Source organism: Phocoena sinus, chromosome 10 (assembly GCF_008692025.1).
Source record: "Phocoena sinus isolate mPhoSin1 chromosome 10, mPhoSin1.pri, whole genome shotgun sequence".
Lineage (NCBI taxonomy): Eukaryota > Metazoa > Chordata > Mammalia > Artiodactyla > Phocoenidae > Phocoena > Phocoena sinus.
In genome coordinates this window covers 39,428,628-39,446,934 of record NC_045772.1, presented here as the reverse complement: position 1 = coordinate 39,446,934, position 18,307 = coordinate 39,428,628, and the positions used below count along the sequence as shown (strand labels likewise).

The 18,307-nt window shown below is 36.8% G+C and overlaps 1 protein-coding gene across 1 annotated transcript in view; it reads right to left on the bottom strand.

The window, feature by feature from the left end:
- The window catches only part of PAWR (pro-apoptotic WT1 regulator), a 106,489-nt gene that overhangs the window by 24,361 nt on the left and 63,821 nt on the right, over positions 1-18,307 (bottom strand). Inside the window, exons 3-4 of the mRNA XM_032645368.1 lie at positions 10,969-11,100; positions 1,573-1,607 (exon numbers count right to left, since the gene is read on the bottom strand). Coding sequence (XP_032501259.1) covers positions 1,573-1,607; positions 10,969-11,100 — 167 coding nt within the window. The remainder of the gene's footprint in view (positions 1-1,572; positions 1,608-10,968; positions 11,101-18,307) is intronic.

Sequence of the window (18,307 nt, the reverse complement as noted above, 5' to 3'; positions counted from 1 at the left end):
CAACAGTGAGAGGCCCGCGTACAGCAAAAAAAAAAAAAAAAAAAAAAAAGTAGGGGAAGACAGAGGTTTTATATGTATAAATCTAGGTAGATTGTCTTGTGCAAGCATGTGGGTTCTGGAGTCAGGTTGCCCGAGTTAAAATCCAGACTCTTCTGTTCACTAGCTTTGTAAGCATAGTGAAATGATTCTACCTCTTTATCCCACTTCACTCATCTATAAAATAAAAGTAAATATTATACCTACAGTACCTACCTTACAAGATAACTTTGAGAATTGAATGAGATCTCTATGTAAAGCTTCTTGGACATTATAAGCACTTGATAAGATTTACCATTATTCCACTAATTATTAGCACAAGCATGACCACACCTTCTGCAACCTTCATGGCTTCAACAGGGAAAGAAGCTAATATCTCAGTCATCTCCATTAAACAACTTATACTTAATTGTGATTTTCCTCCTATACACGTGCACACACACTCAAACACATTTTCTGATAAAAGCATTACTCCTTGTGTATAGCTGGTGCTATGGACTTGCTAGGGTCTGAATGTTTGTGTCCCCCCCCCAAAATTCTGTTGAAATCCTAATGTCCAATGTAAGGGTAATAGGAGGTGAGGCTTTGGGAGGTGCCTAGGTCACAATGGTGGAGTCCTCATGAATGGAGTTAGTGCTCTTATAATAGAAATCCCACAGAGCTCTCTAGCCCCTTCCACCATGTGAGGACACAGTGAGAAGCTGTTAGTCTGCAAATGGCAAGAGGGCTTTCACCAACCAGAACCTGACCCTGCTGGCTCTCTGATCTCTGACTTCCACGCTCCAGAACTGTGAGAAATAAATTTCTGTTGTCTGTGATATTTTGTTATAGTGGCCTGAATGAACTAAGATCAGAATGAATTGGATACTCCCAAAATTCATATGCTGAAAGCACTAACCCCGATGTGATGGTATATTTGGAAGCAGGGCATTTGGGAGGTAACTAGGTTTAGATGAGGTCATGAGGGTGGGGCCCTCATGATGGGATTAGTGTCTTTATCAAAAGAGACACCAGGGAAGCCACCCCTTCTCTCTCCACCATTTGAGGACAAAGTAAGAAGGCAGCTCTCTGCAAGTCAGGAAGAGAAGCCTCATCAGAACCAGACCATGCTGACACTGTGATCTTGGACTTTACAGCCTCCAGAACTGTAAGAAAATAAATTTCTGCTCTAGCCATCGTGTCTATGGTATTTTGTTATGGTATCCCAAGCTGACTAATACAGATGGTATATCTGTATTTTCAGTGTTTAAATACACAAGGGAAAATGACTCAGTTTTTCTTTTGCTAGTTCATCAAACCCTTACAAATTCATGGTGTATGCAGTATTCAAAGACTGCAGAGTATGTCAGAATAAGTCATGGTCAGAAATACATTACACTCCTGCCTACGATGTAATTTCTTTTTAAGAGCACAATATTAAGGTTTCTTACTTTTCAAACAGCTGCTTGAAACAGTTCTAGTTAGTTAAGCCACAGTCAGGAAGACATTATACTTATGTCTACGATATGTTGTTAGTCATAACTTAAGGATTCTTACCTTTTGTACCTGCCTGAAACTGTTCTAGATGGCTCCTGTAAAGTAAAAAAAAAAAAATGACATATCAGTTTGGGTATGTGTATAAGCACACAATTCCGTATTCCATAAAACTACTGACAGAGAATATTGGAACAATTACCATTGTTTTTTTTTAAATAATTATTTTATAGATTTATTTATTTTTACTTATTTATCTTTGGCTGCACTGGGTCTTCATTGCTGCTTGCAGGCTTCCTCTAGTTGCAGCAAGCGGGGGCTACTCTTTGTTGTGGTGTGCGGGCTTCTCACTGCAGTGGCTTCTCTTGTTGTGGAGCGCGGGCTCTAGGCGCACAGGCTTAAATAGTTGTGGTATGCAGGCTCAGTAGTTGTGGCTCGCAGGCTCTATAGCGCAGGCTCAGTAGCTGTGGCGGACAGGCTTAGGTGTTCTGCGGCATGTGGGATCCTCCCGAACCAGGGCTCAAACACGTGTCCCCCTCATTAGCAGGAGGATTCTTAACCACTGCGCCATCAGGGAAGTCCCTTTAAAACTATTTTTGAAACCACAGGAACTAGATTTAAATGTTTAATCACTGGTTATTTAGATAAAGCAGAAAGAAATACTAAGGTTATGTGTATGCACTCAAAGTACATTTTATTGAACGTAGATAATAATGATTCCATATGGAACTTTTCCCCTTAAGTTTCACAAACAGTACTCCAACTAACATTTTATCAAGGTTTTCTTTCATAAAAGTCCCTAATCTTATTCTATATGAACTAAAACTTAAGGCACAGACCTTGAATGATATCTGTCTAAATATGCATTAGAAAAAATGCTAATAATGCCTTAAGTTCCAAAACATAACACCTCTCTCACTTCGGTTATAAATGAAATATTTCAAAATATGACATCAGCTTGATTATCCAGACTATCTCTTGCTGCAATGAAATAGGCAAAATTGCTAAATAAGAATAGCCCTTGTTGCGTTTACTGATTTGTGGGTAACTGATATATTGATTGTAATGGTAGAAACAACCTGGCAATAAATAATATTTCTGAGGCTTAAAGTAGGCATTTTCCCCTAACATGATAAAACTTAAGAGTAATACACATTTAGAGTAGAATTTTAATAAATACAGAAAGGTGAAATGGAGGATGTTTTCAGCAACACTACACTATCGTGACATTATACTAATGTTATACTTTGACCCAACTATAAATGACTTAAAGTCAGTTATCAGGTAAGTTTCCATTTAAGTATACTAATAAGTTGTATAATATCTGTTTTCTACGTTTCTCGCAGCTTTTTTTTTTAAACAACTAGTGACTTAAAACATATGTCAACTTTTACGGTATTTTCTCTACAGCTAGTTTGGTGCAATTGATCAAATTACAACTCGGACATACTTGATCAAATTATTCCATGCTCATGTCCAAGATGTATAAACAATTAGATTTAAGCCTATTTCTGTATAACTAATATTCAAGAGCTAAGATTCTAAAGCAGACCAACAACTCTTAAGCTTATTGTTTATTGGTTAGATGTGAATATGCTTTTTATTAGACAACACTTAAGCTTACTGTTTATTGGTCAGATGTGAATACAGTTTTATTAGATTATACATTTTGTAACTAAAATGTTATTTCACAGTGACTCTAGTAATCAAATTCTATTGCTTAGGGACTTCCCTGGTGGTGCAGTGGTTGGGAATCTGCCTGCCAATGCAGGCGACACAGGTTCAAGCCCTGGTCCAGGAAGATCCCACATGCCGCAGAGCAACTAAGCCCGTGCGTCACAACTACTGAGCCTGCACTCTACAGCCTGCGAGCCACAACTACTGAGGCTGCGTACCACAACTACTGAAGCCCGCACACCTAGAGCCCGTGCTCCACAACAAGAGAAGCCACCGCAATGAGAAGGCCGCACACCACAACTAAGAGTAGTCCCCGCTCACCACAACTAGAGAAAGCCTACGTGCAGCAACGGAGACTCAATGCAGCCAAATATAAATAAATAAAAAATAAATGTATATATATATAAAAAATTCCATTGCTTAACAATGGAATGTTCCCCAAATTGGATAGACTATATTAATATTAGCAGAGATTGGGAGGGGTGGTAGCCTGCTTCTCATGTGTATTCAAGACTCACATTTACAGATGGAATTTATGCCCTGCCAAAAAGAGGAAACTGAAATGTTAGATAGAAAAAAAAAAAATCAGCCCCTATAGTGCAGTAAAAGAGTCCCTTATAACTTTAAGGAGGAAAATTCTTGTTACATTAATACAAAATTCTACACAAACATAAACCTTAGATTTGTTAACTAGAAGCCTCTATATTTCTGTGACCGCAAAGATTTCCAAGCAAAGAGTGATAACTTCATAATTACTATAACTGTGAAAGTTGAAAATTCCATTCTAAGTGTGTGGGGGGAGAAGAAATACCTTCAGTATCACTGAAATTGCTTGTAAAAAATATGAATGCTAAGACTATATTGGTCTTAAAAGTTTCAAAGACTATGTAATTAGACCTTCCAATAACCCTAAAGTTTATTATACAACTGATTTAAAATATACTTTTCCTGAAATAATCTTTCTTGTAATGGGATGGTTTATATTACAAAAGGGAGGGGGAAAGACCTATGTAGAGCTTAGAAAATGCTGGCAAAGCACGAACTGTTTTATGTGAGTTTAAATAAAACATTCTGCTTCATTCAATCTTAGAATGGTCAATAAGGAAATTCCACGAACATTGTCTTTACAGGTGCAGTGGCAGATCAGCACTTGTAAAGTATAAACGAATATAAAAGCATATGTGAAATAAGATCAGACAAATACAGGCCCAGTAGAATATAGTAAAATAATACTGAAGTTATTCAAATAAACTTGAATAACTTCAGTATAGCCCTTGGTAAACTATGGCATACCATGGTAACTGGCCCTCAGGACTAACTTTAAAATACCTATACTGGTATATATAATATACTAAGATACAATGTTGAAGATGAATGCAGAACAGAATATCTGTAATGTACAATTGATAAAAATAACTTTAAAAATGAGAATAAAATAAGGACATTATCAAATTAACAAAGATTTTAAAAGGAAAAACTGAATAATAACCAATATTTGTAACTATAAATGAAGTATAACCTTTAAAAATTGTGAATCACTATATTGTATACCTGTAACTTGTATAGTATTGTATAGCAACCGTACTTCAATTAAAAAAAAAAAAAAAAGGAAAAGCTCATTATTCCCCTCCTTTCCTGAATGTCTCAGTCCTAAAGCCATCAGGTGGGGCAGAGCAAGGTGGGGAGGAAACAAGGTGGCCCCAACCAGGGTATCAGAATACTGGAACACTCCATGAAGAAGAGCTGCTTGGCAAAAAGAATCAGAGTCCAAGAAAACTGAGGACAGCATCCATACAGCAGGGGGACTTAGCCTGGCATGAGAAATCAGAGCCTGAGCAGAATGAGGAGGGGGTCTACAAAGCATGAAAGGGAAGTTAGGTTATCAGGCCTGAGGCAAGGTCAGAAAGGGAGTCCCAGGAAGGGATACTGAGAGCCCCAAGCAGGGTGTGATGGTCATCCATTCATAAGGGGGGCCCAAAATGGGGATTTAGAGCCCCAGAAGGGTAAAGAAGATGTTCCCTCAAAAAAGGCAGCCTGGGGCTTCCCTGGTGGCGCAGTGGTTGAGAGTCCGCCTGCCGGTGCAGGGGACGCAGGTTCGTGCCCCGGTCTGGGAGGATCCCACATGCTGCGGAGCAGTGGGCCTGTGAGCCATGGCCGCTGGGCCTGTGCGTCCGGAGCCTGTGCTCCGCAACGGGAGGGGCTATAGCATTGAGAGGCCCGCGTACCGCAAAAAAAAAAAAAAAGGCAGCCTGGCATGAAGAATTCACAGCCCTTGCAAGGTGTGGAGAGCATCTCTGTAGGGCATGAGCAGGGCTGATGTGCTGGAGCCCAAATAGGATGAAGAGAGTGTCCACAGAGTGGCAGCCTGGCCTGGAGGTGTCAAAACCCAATCAGGTGATAAGGGGTCCCCATGGAGGAGTAATCCAGCATGAGGTCTCAGTCTGAGCAGGAACAAAGGAAGACCCTAAGGAAGAGCAGCCTGTCACAGGATGGAGAAGCTAAGCAGGGTAAGGACGGAATCCACAGAGGGGGTGAACTGGTGTGAGGAGTCACAATTCAAGCAGGGTAAAGAGGGCAACCTGCAGCTTCACAAGGGATGCCCAAGCCTGAAGAAACTGAGGAGAGTGTTCATGCACAAGGTAAAGCCAACGTATGATGTCAGAACCCACTCGCGGTACGGAGGGCATAAGTGTGGGGAAGGAGTGGCAATGGGAAATAGGTTACATATAGGGGAATTGACTAAATAAGAAAGCACATTACGGATAACGGGAAACAGGTTCCTCAGTGTCACAAAAGGGAGTTACAAATACTAGATTTAAGCCTTGTGATATTAGATTAGAATTGGCCATATTGGTATAAATTAGTTTCAGTATCTACACAGATAGACGTAGTTACCTAGGTAGGTAGGCAGGCAGCAGACAAACAGATATGTATACGTATGCATGTACATAGAGACACACACAGTAGGTCTGTACATAGAGAGGGACTACAAATGGTGACATCTCAATAACATGAACTAACTACAGCCCAGATCTTGGCTTCACAATATCATTTTCCAGTAAAAGGAATCAGGGCTCCTTAGAGAAGTAGCTGCTAGCTTCCAAGACTGGAGTAAGAAGCTCAAGATGAGTCTGCATTATCTTATTATGCCAGAAAACAAAGAAGTATTCCAAGAATGATGGAGATGTAGCAAAGGATACAAAAGGTTAAAGGGGCTCTCACTGGCCAAATTTGGGATAATGTGACTATTAAAATAAATAATGATGCTGTGGTAGGCAGAATAATGACCCTCAAAAGATGTTCACATTCTAATCTCTGTAATCTTCAAATATATTAGGCTACATGGCAAAGGGAAATTAAGGTTGCTAATCAACGCCACTAAATAGGGAGATTATACTGGGTTATCTAATGGGCCCAGTGTAATCACAAGGGTCACTGAAAGTGGAAGAGAGGCAGAAGAAGGTCAGAGGGAGATATGGCAAAGAAGAAAGGTCACAATGCTGACTTTGAAGGAGGAAGAGGGACAAGGAATACAGGTAGCCGCTAGGAGCTGGAAAAGGCAAGGAAACTGATTCTCCCCTACAGCCTCCAGAAAGGAATGTAGCCCTGATTTTAGCCTTTGATTTCAGTCCATGATTTTATTAGTCCAATGAGACTTCCAACTTACAGAAGTGGAAGTTGATAATTTTGTGTCATTTTAAGATCCCAAATTTGTGGTAATTTGTTATAGCAGCAATAGAAAACTAATACTGATGGTAAGTAAAACCCATCAGATAAAATAGGTAATAGTGAGTTGATACAGATATACAGATATAAATAGATGATAGATAAATGGACAGAGATAAATAGAAAGTTTGATGGAGATTAAGATATCTACATGGTTCAAAGCACTTATCCACAAAATACTTATTAAGAAGAGGCAGTGAAGCCTGGCAAATACCACCTTCGTCACACGACCAAAGTGATCATCATCAGCAATGGAACAAACTAAAATCATGTGTCACCTGATAGGATACACAATGAGAAAAACATAGCACCAATTCTGTGATATTCCTGACAAAGACATACAACCTGAATCTAATTATAAGTAAATATTAGATAACCCAAACTGAAGGTCACATCACAAAATAAATGACCTATAATCTTAAAAAGTGTTAAGATTAAGAAAGTTAAGGAAAGACTGTATCAGATTGAAAGAAACTAAAGAGATATAGTGACTAAATAGAACATGTGATTCTGAATTAGACCCTCTTGCTATAATTTAGGACATGACTGGGACAACTGGCAAAACTTGATGATGGCTGAATATGTTAGATGGTAAAAGAATGTGTCAATTTTAATTTCCTATTTTTAAGAGCTGTGTTGTGGTTATGTAGGAGATCTTGTTTGTAGAAAACACACAGTGTAGTATTGGGGGTAATAGGCCATCAAGTTAGCAACTTACCCTCAAACATTTTAAGGGAAAAAAATTCTCTGTACAGTACTTGCAACTTTTCAGTAAACTTGAGATTGTTTTAAAAGGCAAATCAAAAAATAATCAAAGAAAGGAGAAAAATAAAACTCATAAATGTCCTCTCACAAAATGCCATTGTTTACATAAACTGATAAACTTTTCTTCATAAGTACTTTAGGCAATATGTATCAGAAATTTTTAAAATCTTTAAAATGCATTATGGGGAATTCCCTGGCGGTCCAGTGGTTAGGACTCTGTGCTTTCACTGCAGGGGGCACAGGTTCGACCCCTGGGGGAACTAAGATCCCTCAAGCTGCAAGATGCGGCCAAAAAATAAATAAAAAATTTTAAAATGCTTTATGGCTTTTGGCCCAATAAGTTCATCTCTGGTAATCTGGCCAAAGAAAATAATTCAAAACACAAAAAGCTTATTTAATCTCCACAGATGTTAATTCCAGTATGACTTATAATAGTAAAAACGTTTAACCACTGAGGATTTGTATTAATGGGAAATTTGTGTCACCTATTACACACATTAAAAAAGAAAATTCTTTGCCACTGAAAATAATACACAAAGAATTTTGAATAACATGGAAAACAATGTTCATGCTATAACACCTACAAAGAGAATTTTGGCAATACCATCAAAATTACAAATGCACATTCCTTTTCACCCAGCAATTCTAGTGCTAGGGTTTTATCCTACTGATTTACACACACATATGCAAAAGAACATATATTAAAAGGTTTTCACCACCACATTGTTTGTAAAAGCAAAAACTGTATATAACCTAAATGACCATCAACAGAAATTAGTTAGAAAAATTATGATACATATATAAAATAGAATATTCTGTGTTTACAAAAAAATAATAGGGAAGCTCTTTATGTACTCCACAATATTAAATGAAATGAACAGGATGCAAAACAGTGTGCTAAAAATTAGTGAATACATATATAGACATATATATACACACATATAGACATAAATTTGTTTATGGACTACCTGAAGAAGGATCTAGAAGGATGTGCAAGAAAAGAAAGCACTAGTTGCCTCCAAAGAAGGTAACCAGGTAGCTGAGGAAGACTTTTTACCATACACCTTCTTATGCTTTTTCCATTTTTTAGCATGTGACTGTATGCTTCTTTTAAAATTAGTTAAGCCTAAAGTTTAAAATTTAATAAACAGTTCATAAAATACATAAGGAGACCAAACTAGGTAATTTCCCCTGTCTTTTACATTTTCATTTTTTTCAAATTTTCTAATTGATCATGTATTATTTAATCAGAGAATTAATATATTACTTTAAAAACTGGCATATTATCTAGGAAAAAAACATGGTTAAAAATGTGTAAAATCATAGCTAAAAATATAAGAAAAAAATATAAAGGCTCCTTTTTTATTACCACTACTCCATATTATTTGAAAAATGCCAAACAGAAACTTAAAACACTCTAACCTTTCACAGAGCTTACTGTTATGCCAAATTCATGTTCCCATTTCATTCTTCATTTAAAAAAATTTGTTTAACTGATTCACATACATAATGCTAAAAAACAAAATCTCTCTGTCCTATTCAAGAAAAGCCTTAAAACAATCAATGATGCCAATATTTTCTTTTTGTTGTTTTTGAAGTTGGAGTTATAAATAAAGTCTATATCTTATCTGAGTAATAGAATATGTGAGTTTAGGTAGTAACTCAGAGAGAGGTCAACTATGTAGACAGAAAAGTTCCTGTTCCCATTCCAACTTCAATGTGGCAATCTGGGATCCACGGGAGAGTTTTTGCCTCACTTTCATCCTAAGCACATAGCCTGGAATATACATACTTAAAACCAAGATCATCAGTGAGTTACATCCTAATTGCTAATGAAACAAACAAATAAACAAAAATGAGAGAAATGAAGGGCAGACCTAGGAAGAGATTAGAAAAGCTACAGGAAAGAAGATAAACTGGATAAGGCAGAAAGCTCCTCAGAGAGCCCGGATCAGCAGAGACTGCTACATATCTGGGTATAAACTTGGAAATAAACTAAACACTAGGCTCCTCAGCTTTGACTGGGTAAGGAACAGAAAGAAATCAGCCCTCTTTCCAAAAGCTGCTGCCTGATGTTAAGTGACATGACCAAGAACTGAAACCAGTTCTAGACTCAATCAAAATGCTATATTGTCTCTATCCCAATAAATTAAGCCTATTTCTTCACCTGGAATAGGCACAGATTTAATTTCAACTTTGCTGTAATACACAAAAACAAAGGATACAAAGATACTTTAGATTATGAACAGTCAGAGGTGCTGAGAGAAGCACTGCTGCTTAGCTTACACTATGTTATAATAGGGTATTCTAGCAGTAGCAACTGCAGTACAGGGGCACAGACAAACCCCCATTACCATTCTTCGCATCAATGTATCTGCCTCAAAGAGCAGAGGAAAAAGAAGTTTTGCATTCACATCCAAACCATTTCAAAATATTTTGCCTCTCTCTGCCAAATGCCTTCTATCATAACCTTGCAAATTAATAGACAAGTTGACATTTCATTTTTTTCATCAGTAAAACAGGGAGATATGTGTACTGCTCGGAAACTCCTTTTAGAGTAGTATCATAATAAAATGCACTTACAAAGTCAAAGCTGGAACTCTGAAAAGACAACACAGTAGTTTACGATCTCAAAATGCCATCAAATTAATTTAAGATTAGATATATCAAAATAATTCCTAAAGTACAGTTTATATGGAATGATTCTGAAGAGTGATTTGCTTTAAACTCAGGCACCCCAATGCCAACAACTCCCAATTTTCTGTGCTACAAGAAGCCAAGATAACAGCTAATTGGAAACTGACTTAAATTTTGTTTTAAAAAGTATTTTATAATTACACAGAAATATGGGTGTTTCTGGCAATTCACAATACTACATGTTGTGTTTTATTATTATGTTGAAACATTTGACTCGGTAGACACTTGTTATTCAACTCTTTATTTGCTACATAATTCTAATGCAAATATCAGCCTAGAACAGAACTCTCCACTCACTTAAAACTCACTAATCCTTACTTTTTTAAGAGCAAAAGGGTAATTATTTTTCCTGCTTATTTTTACAACAGATACTGTTTAAACCTGCTTAGTCAGTAAATATTCACTGATCAGGAACTAAGGACCAAATACTGCTTACGTCAAAAAGTATTTAGATATAAGGAAAATCACTGGTTAAATCCATTGAAAGTACTTAAATGGAGTTGATGCAACCAAAATGAAACTGGAAAAATTATTAACAGTAACTTAAAAATTGTTAAAATAGCTAGTGACATTCTAGAATTTTTAAATACTCACTTGTAACAGATAGGAACTTCCTGGATCTAATAAGCTTACAGCCTCATTTTGCATCGTGTTCTGTTGTGTAATTGCATCTTCTCGTTTCCGCTCTTTCTGTCCAGCTTCATCATCTTCATATTCATCTAAGCACTGAAAGAAAGAATAGTTTCCATTTTACTTTTATATAATATTAATAAAATGTTTTGATAGTACGTGAAGATACATTTGATAGCATTAAGAAATACTAAGCATTCAGAAACTACACAATAAAAGTGTTCCTTTCAACAATTGGTACATTTAATTCCTATAAACTAAATTATCTGCTTAAAACCCAAACCTCCACATTCACACCCTTGTGAACATCTTTCTAGGCTCTAGGCTCTAACTACCAGTGACAAGGTTTGCTTAAAGGTAGGGTTCACTCTTTCTTCATCATTCAATCTTCAAGTAAATGGACTACCTTAAAGCACTTTTTGGAAGGTAACAAAAGACACACCACACAGACATGGAATATAGAGTCTAACGGGAAGGGGTGTGTTGTGTACATGTGCAGATAACTTAATAATAAAAGCCACTGAAGGGGTGTGTGTGTGTGTGTGTGTGTGTGTGTGTGTGTGTGTACGTGCGCACATAACAACGTTAAAGGCCATTTTCTACCTTAGTAGCCTATAAGTATCTTCACCTAGGGAGTAAGTCTTCTACAAACACTCTGTAGAAGAATTTACAATTTAACAAATGTGTTTAATTTGGAATTGCAGATATTAAAAAAAGAATTTCAGATGATGGGAAGAGCATATGGAAAAGCTTACATGAAAGGGTGCTGTTTAAAAAACCGATAACACCACCTGTGTTATCTATCCAGACTTTTTACATTAATAAAAAAAAACAAAACCAACAACCCATAAACAGAAACTAAACTCTATCCATTACACCCACTGTAAAATAGGTCAACTGTTCCTTGTAACTGAACACATTCTTAACCAATACACTGCCTGTGTGTGTTTTGTAAGAGACAAAAAATAAATAATATCTCTTCAGGCACTTTGTAAACACTAAGACACTGACCAAAGCACAGAATAGCAGGAAAGACAATAGTATTTACAAATTGTGCAAAGAGAAAAGAAAGGCTGAAGCCACTGTGCAAACCAAGAAGGATCACTGGAGTATCTGAAATAGGAGAACACAGAAAATAAGCAGCACATTCAAAGACACAAGGTCCATAGCGGGGGGGAGGGGGTATGGAAGAAAGCATCTGTTTGATATAGAGTCTTAAATCAGGATGATGTGGAGGGAAAGCTGGGGGACAGAATGGAAGGGATGAATTAAAGAAACAAGTAGGCTGAGATTCCAGAGAATGTTTAGGGTCTCTCCTGTAATGCAACTAACTACGTGTACAGGTGTCACCTGGCCCTCTTCTCACCCTGTGGGAACTGGGGCTTAGGTAACTGGTGCAAGAAAAATGATAACACTGTGGCTACTGCTTTGCTGTGAGTAACAAACTGTTCTTGACTCCCAGGAGACTAGTGTCTTCTGCCAGGATCCATGAAACCATAGCAGGCTAACTCGTTAGCTTGTAAGCAGGGTAAGATCTCAGATCCTTCAAAGTCCTTGACAGAGGTGAGTATTGGAAAGGCATAAGCTCTGATCACAAAGAAATACAGATAATAAATAGCCTAAGAAGTCTAGACTTTTCATTACGTAACATTGAAACATGTTATAGTGCTACAATTCCCTGGAATATAAGTAAAACATGATCAAAACTGATTTGGGGAAAGGAACCTGTATACAGCAATTCAGAGTTCTGATTAACAGGGACCAAAAGTGGAGAGACTAAACAACATAGTAGGCAATGGGATCCTATGAAAAATGATGTATCTGGGAATTCCCTGGCAGTCCAGTGGTTAGGACTCAGCACTTTTGCTGCCGGGGCCTGGGTTTGGTCCTTGGTCGGGGAACTAAGATCCCTCAAGCCTCTCAGCATGCCCCCCACTCCAAAAAAAAAAAAGATGTATCTTAGGTGGAAACAGAATCAATAAAAGGAATCTAGTAAAGGGTGCCAAAGTTTAAGAAATTAGTCCTGATTAGAAAACGAATCTCTCTTAGGACTTTTAAAAAGACTTTCTCAAACCAATAGACAGTATCATGTTTTACGCCAAAATATCAACAAAATTTAGAAGCAAAGCCAGACTTAAGACACTGATGTCCACTATCAACAGGGTGGTTACCATCACTCTGGAAGTACTATTTGGTAAAACTAGGGAAGAAGAATAAGAGATTTCAGCATCAGAAAGGCAAATTTTCATCATTTCAAATGATACAAATTTGTCAAAAATATTTTAGAATTACTACAGTTCCTTAAGATGGTTTTTCATTAAGCACACAGAAATAGCTAGCTTCTCAGAGTAACATCAACAGCTAGTTAGATTATATAATTTTAAGAGTAACTATAAAAATAAACTAAAAAAACTTTATGAAAAAACTATAAAACTTTACTGAGTGGTATAAATTAAGATCTCTTCTTAAGAAAAAAAACTAATACTGAAGGTGTCAATAATCTGTAAATCAGTTCATAAGTTGAATTTACTTGGAAAGTAAGGGTGGATCATCTGGATGCATAATTACATAAGACACCCAGAAAAATTACTTTTTAAAGAGAGAGTTAGGACAGAACACTCACTCTAACTAACATTAAAATGTATAAAACCACAACACCGAAAACTATGTGATAAAGATACTAGAACAGAAAAGAGAATGGAGTACAGAAATTCTTCAATACATAGTACTGAGACAAGAGTCAGCAAGACTATAAGACCTAGAAAGAATAAAAAGTGGTCTCATCTAGCCTTCTACTCTGTGAAAGCAATCATTCTCTGGTACCTGGGCTGTAAAAATCCCTGACCATAGGATCAAATGTCAGTAGCATGAATTCTTAAATCATAGAGTAACATAGACTCACCAGCATTAAAAGAAAGCAGAAAAAATAAACTTCAGTAAATGTTTGATAAATGAGTTACCAAGATGAGACAAATTAGGGAGATGGACTGTTGCATCCCAAGTTAAAATTCTGAATGTTCTTTTTCTTGGCAACACTCTTACCCACTGACCTGGGAATCTATTTATCACACATACTATCTCTGTGGAGAGTGTGTACATCTTACTTTCCAGGAAGCTTTTAGAATAGGGATTACTTGATGAATCACAATTTCCCTCCAAAGTTCTTCTAGAAACCAGTATAGTTCTTTTAGCAACAAGCATCTTACAAATTCCTTAAACTATCTTACTTAACGGGGGATAACTACACCTGGAGGAACCATTTGGTAGAAATGGTGAGAAATAAGAAAAGACTGAAAGCAAAAAGGAACTGAGTTAATTGACAAAGGTGGGTAAAGACATCTCCTATTATATTTCTTGTAAAGATTAATAATTTTCTAAGCACAGAAGCTGGCTGGTATCCTCAAGGGAGAGAGAGAGAGTTGGTCTTTAAATAAGTACTAGCAAAAATAAAACCAAAAAGAACCCTAAATATTTTTTAAAGCTTCTTTCTATGAATTATAAGCTTTTTATAAAAAGATGAGAAGAAAATAGCTACTGATTTTATAGTATACTTACAACAGTAATGTGGGACTGAATCTCCTACCTCTCTTCTCAGCTCTCATTTATAGATAAATGTAAACATGTAAAAGTTAATCTCTCCTTTCACACAGATTAGAGAGGAAGTTGCATGGGAACTGAGTTAACAATTATTTGAAACAAACCAAAAAGTCAGATTTTATGAAATGATAATAATAAGCATCACTAATTCTCATCAAGCTCTTTGCTCTTCCCAAAGGTACATTTAGAGTGTTAATATTTTAGCAAATAAAACCTCAGAACAAAAAAGGAAATGTATGATTTTCATTGCTAATAACAAAGTATCAACACTGAAAAAAAGAAGAAGCTACTTTGAATAATTTTTTATAACATGTAAGATTATTGCTTAGATCTGACAAAGTAACCAAACAAAAAGAAAACGGATTTTTTATTAAGTCCTATTAGTTAGGATTCAAAAAACTGTACTTCATAGGAGCACAACAGAAAGTTCAGAAATAGATCTAAATAGACAAATTGTGTTTACAATAAAAGTAGAAACTCTTACTGGTGGGAAAGAATGGGCTTTTTTTAAAACACATGGTTTGGGGATAACTGGATAACTATATATTTTTTAATGTGAAATTGGATTTATTCCACATACTAGGATAAATTCCAGTACATCATTAAAAATGAGCAAGGGCTTCCCTGGTGGCGCAGTGCTTGAGAATCCGCCTGACGATGCAGGGGACACAGGTTCTTGCCTGGTCCGGGAAGATCTCACATGCCGCGGAGCGGCTGGGCCCCTGAGCCCAACGGCCATGCTGGGCCTGTGCATCCGGAGCCTGTGCTCCTCAACAGGAGTCCGCAACAGTGAGAGGCCCGCGTACCGCGAAAAAAAAAAAAAAAAAAAAGAGCAAAAATTTGAACACTCTGCCAAAGAAAATATAGGGGTGACAAATACATGAAAAAAAGGCTCAATATCAGTACTTATTAGGGAAATGCAAATGAAAACCACAATGGGCTATCACTACATACCTACTGGAATAATAAAATTAAATATCGACTAAAATTAAAGTGTTAATGAGGATTTGAAACAACCAAATGTCTCCTATATTGCTGGTAGGAACGAACAGTGGCGTAGTCATACAGGGAAACGCTTGGCAGTTTCTTATAAATTTAAATATACACTTACCATATGACCCAACAATTCTACTCCTAGTTAGTTACGAAGAGAAATGAAAACATATTCACTCAAACCTTAAACAAAAACTTGGAACAAAAAAAAAATAAGAGCTTCCCTGGTGGCGCAGTGGTTGAGAGTCCGCCTGCTGATGCAGGGGACGTGGGTTCGTGCCCTGGTCTGGGAAGATCCCACATGCCGCGGAGCGGCTGGGCCCGTGAGCCATGGCCGCTGAGCCTGTGCGTCCGGGACCTGTGCTCTGCAACGGGAGAGGCCACAGCAGTGAGAGCCCCGCGTACCACAAAAAAAATAAAATAAAAAATAAAATAAAATAAAAATCAGTTTTCATAATAGCCCAAAACTGGAAATAGTCCAAATGCACATCAACTGGTGAACAGATAACCAAGAGTAGTACAGCCATGCAACAGAATATACTCAGTAACAAAAGAATTATGCTAAGACACCAGGAAATGAGGACTATATGCTGTGTGATTCAATTTCTGTAAAATTCTAGAGAAAGCAAAGTCATAGTAACAGAAAGCAGATCAGTGGTTGTCAGAAGCTGTGCCTGAGGGGAGCGGGCTGACTAGAAAGGGGCAGAATGAATGATGGAAGTGTTCTACAACCTGATTCTCATGGTGGTTTGCCCAGTTGTGTATATTTGTCAAAATTCATCAAATCACACTCTTAAGACAGTAGCATATTATTATATGTAAAAGACACCTTAATAAATATGACTTAACAAAGAAAGAAATATCATGGAGGTACTGAACAAATAAAATGAGTTTTTAAAAAAACTGAACCTAAATCTGATTAAGACTCTAGATCCAACTACCAACTAAAGGAAATAGAGGGAATAGAACAGTATATTAGACAACACCATGGAGATGCAATCATGAAAATCCAGATTGTGGGAATATAGAAGACCACAGAGCAAACAGTCATCTGGGGCTACATAAGGTTTGTTGCTTTAAAAAAACACTTTAAAAACCATTCTCAGCTCTCCATCATATAGAAATAAGCCTCTGCTGATCCCTGTTATAACTATAAAATACAAATGACCAGTTCTTACAACTAATAAATTGTAAGAAGGGAAGAGAGAGGGAAAAGAAGAGAGCCACAAATTTGAAATTCAAAGGACATATGAATGAATATCAATATATTGACCTCATTTGCATCCTTACTCAAAGAAACTATTTTTAAAATAATCATTTAAGAGACAGTTTGAACAATGATGAAATCTGAAATTAAGTCTAAGGAGTTTCATGAGATTAAGGAACTATATTTAAGGTTTGACAGTGATATTGTTTTGTTTTAAAAAGATTCCTTATATTTTAGAGACATGCTGAAATCTTTAAGAATAAAATAATAAGTCATCTGAGATTTGCTTGAAAATAACATAGGGATAGAATGGGTAGTGTGTGGTGGTATAGGTAAGACAAAACTGGTCAGGAGTTGATCACTGTTGAAGCTGAAGGATGTGGACATGGGGGACTTCACTGCACCATTCTCATGACTTTTATATTTGACCAAAATTCTCACAATAAAGTTCTAAAAGTAGCAATAAAATTTGACTGTGCACTGACTAAGTAACTAGAACTAGGTAAGTATCTTTCCTATGCAGCATAACACTTCTGCCTCTAGAGAACAAAATGGTGGAATATTATTTGAAAACTGTTTTCAAAGAAATGGAAATGTTTGCAATTTAATGTAGAGTGGGAAAAAATACTATGATGAATGATAAAAAGAAAAATATACATTATCTCTAGATTTTCTTTTTTTAAATTTATAACTGTCTATAAGTTATATTTTAGATTAAAAAATATAAGAACTCAGATTTTAGAATCAGAGAGACCTAGATTCAAATCCCAGGTTGGTCAATTAAAATAGTAATAGCATCTACTAGTAACTGAATATTTTCTAGGTGTGTAGAGCACTGTTAAGCTCTAATATCTAGTATTTCAAATACAGGTAATTTTCACAAAAACCTTAGGAGGTGGGTACTACTTTATATAAGAGGGATGTGAGGATTAGAATTAAGTAACAGGACACAAAGTTGTTGAGGGGTACAGTCAGAACTCCAACCCAAGCAGCCTAACTGCAAACCTCAACCTCAATTTTCCAACTACCAGTTGGTAACCTATTCATCTGTCACGAAATCCATTTAGTGCTCTGCAACCCAGAGTTTATTTGAAGAAAAAGAAAAGGAACAGAACAGAAAATATCAGTGAGCACTTTTCTGTGAAACTTTGGTTTCACATTATCTCGTGAGGGTCCTGGATCACTTTGCAGAACACAGAATTACTGGAAGTTACAGGAAAAAAAAGAGTGGTTAGGAGTTCACTATTGTTGTAGCTGGATGACAGTTATATAAGGGGGGGTTCATTTACTCTGTATTAGCTCTATGTTAATATTTTTCCCCCATTTTTAAAGGGACTGTTAGGTTCTACCAGGTCTCATTTCCATGTTTATTTCAGTCACTGACAGCAGACCAAACTTCCCCAGGTCTCACCCATTCACTTGTACAGACTCTCATTTCCATACCACTCTGTACGGTCCCTAATCTGACCCAATCCTGTGTCCCTCCTCTCCCTTCCAAATCACTCC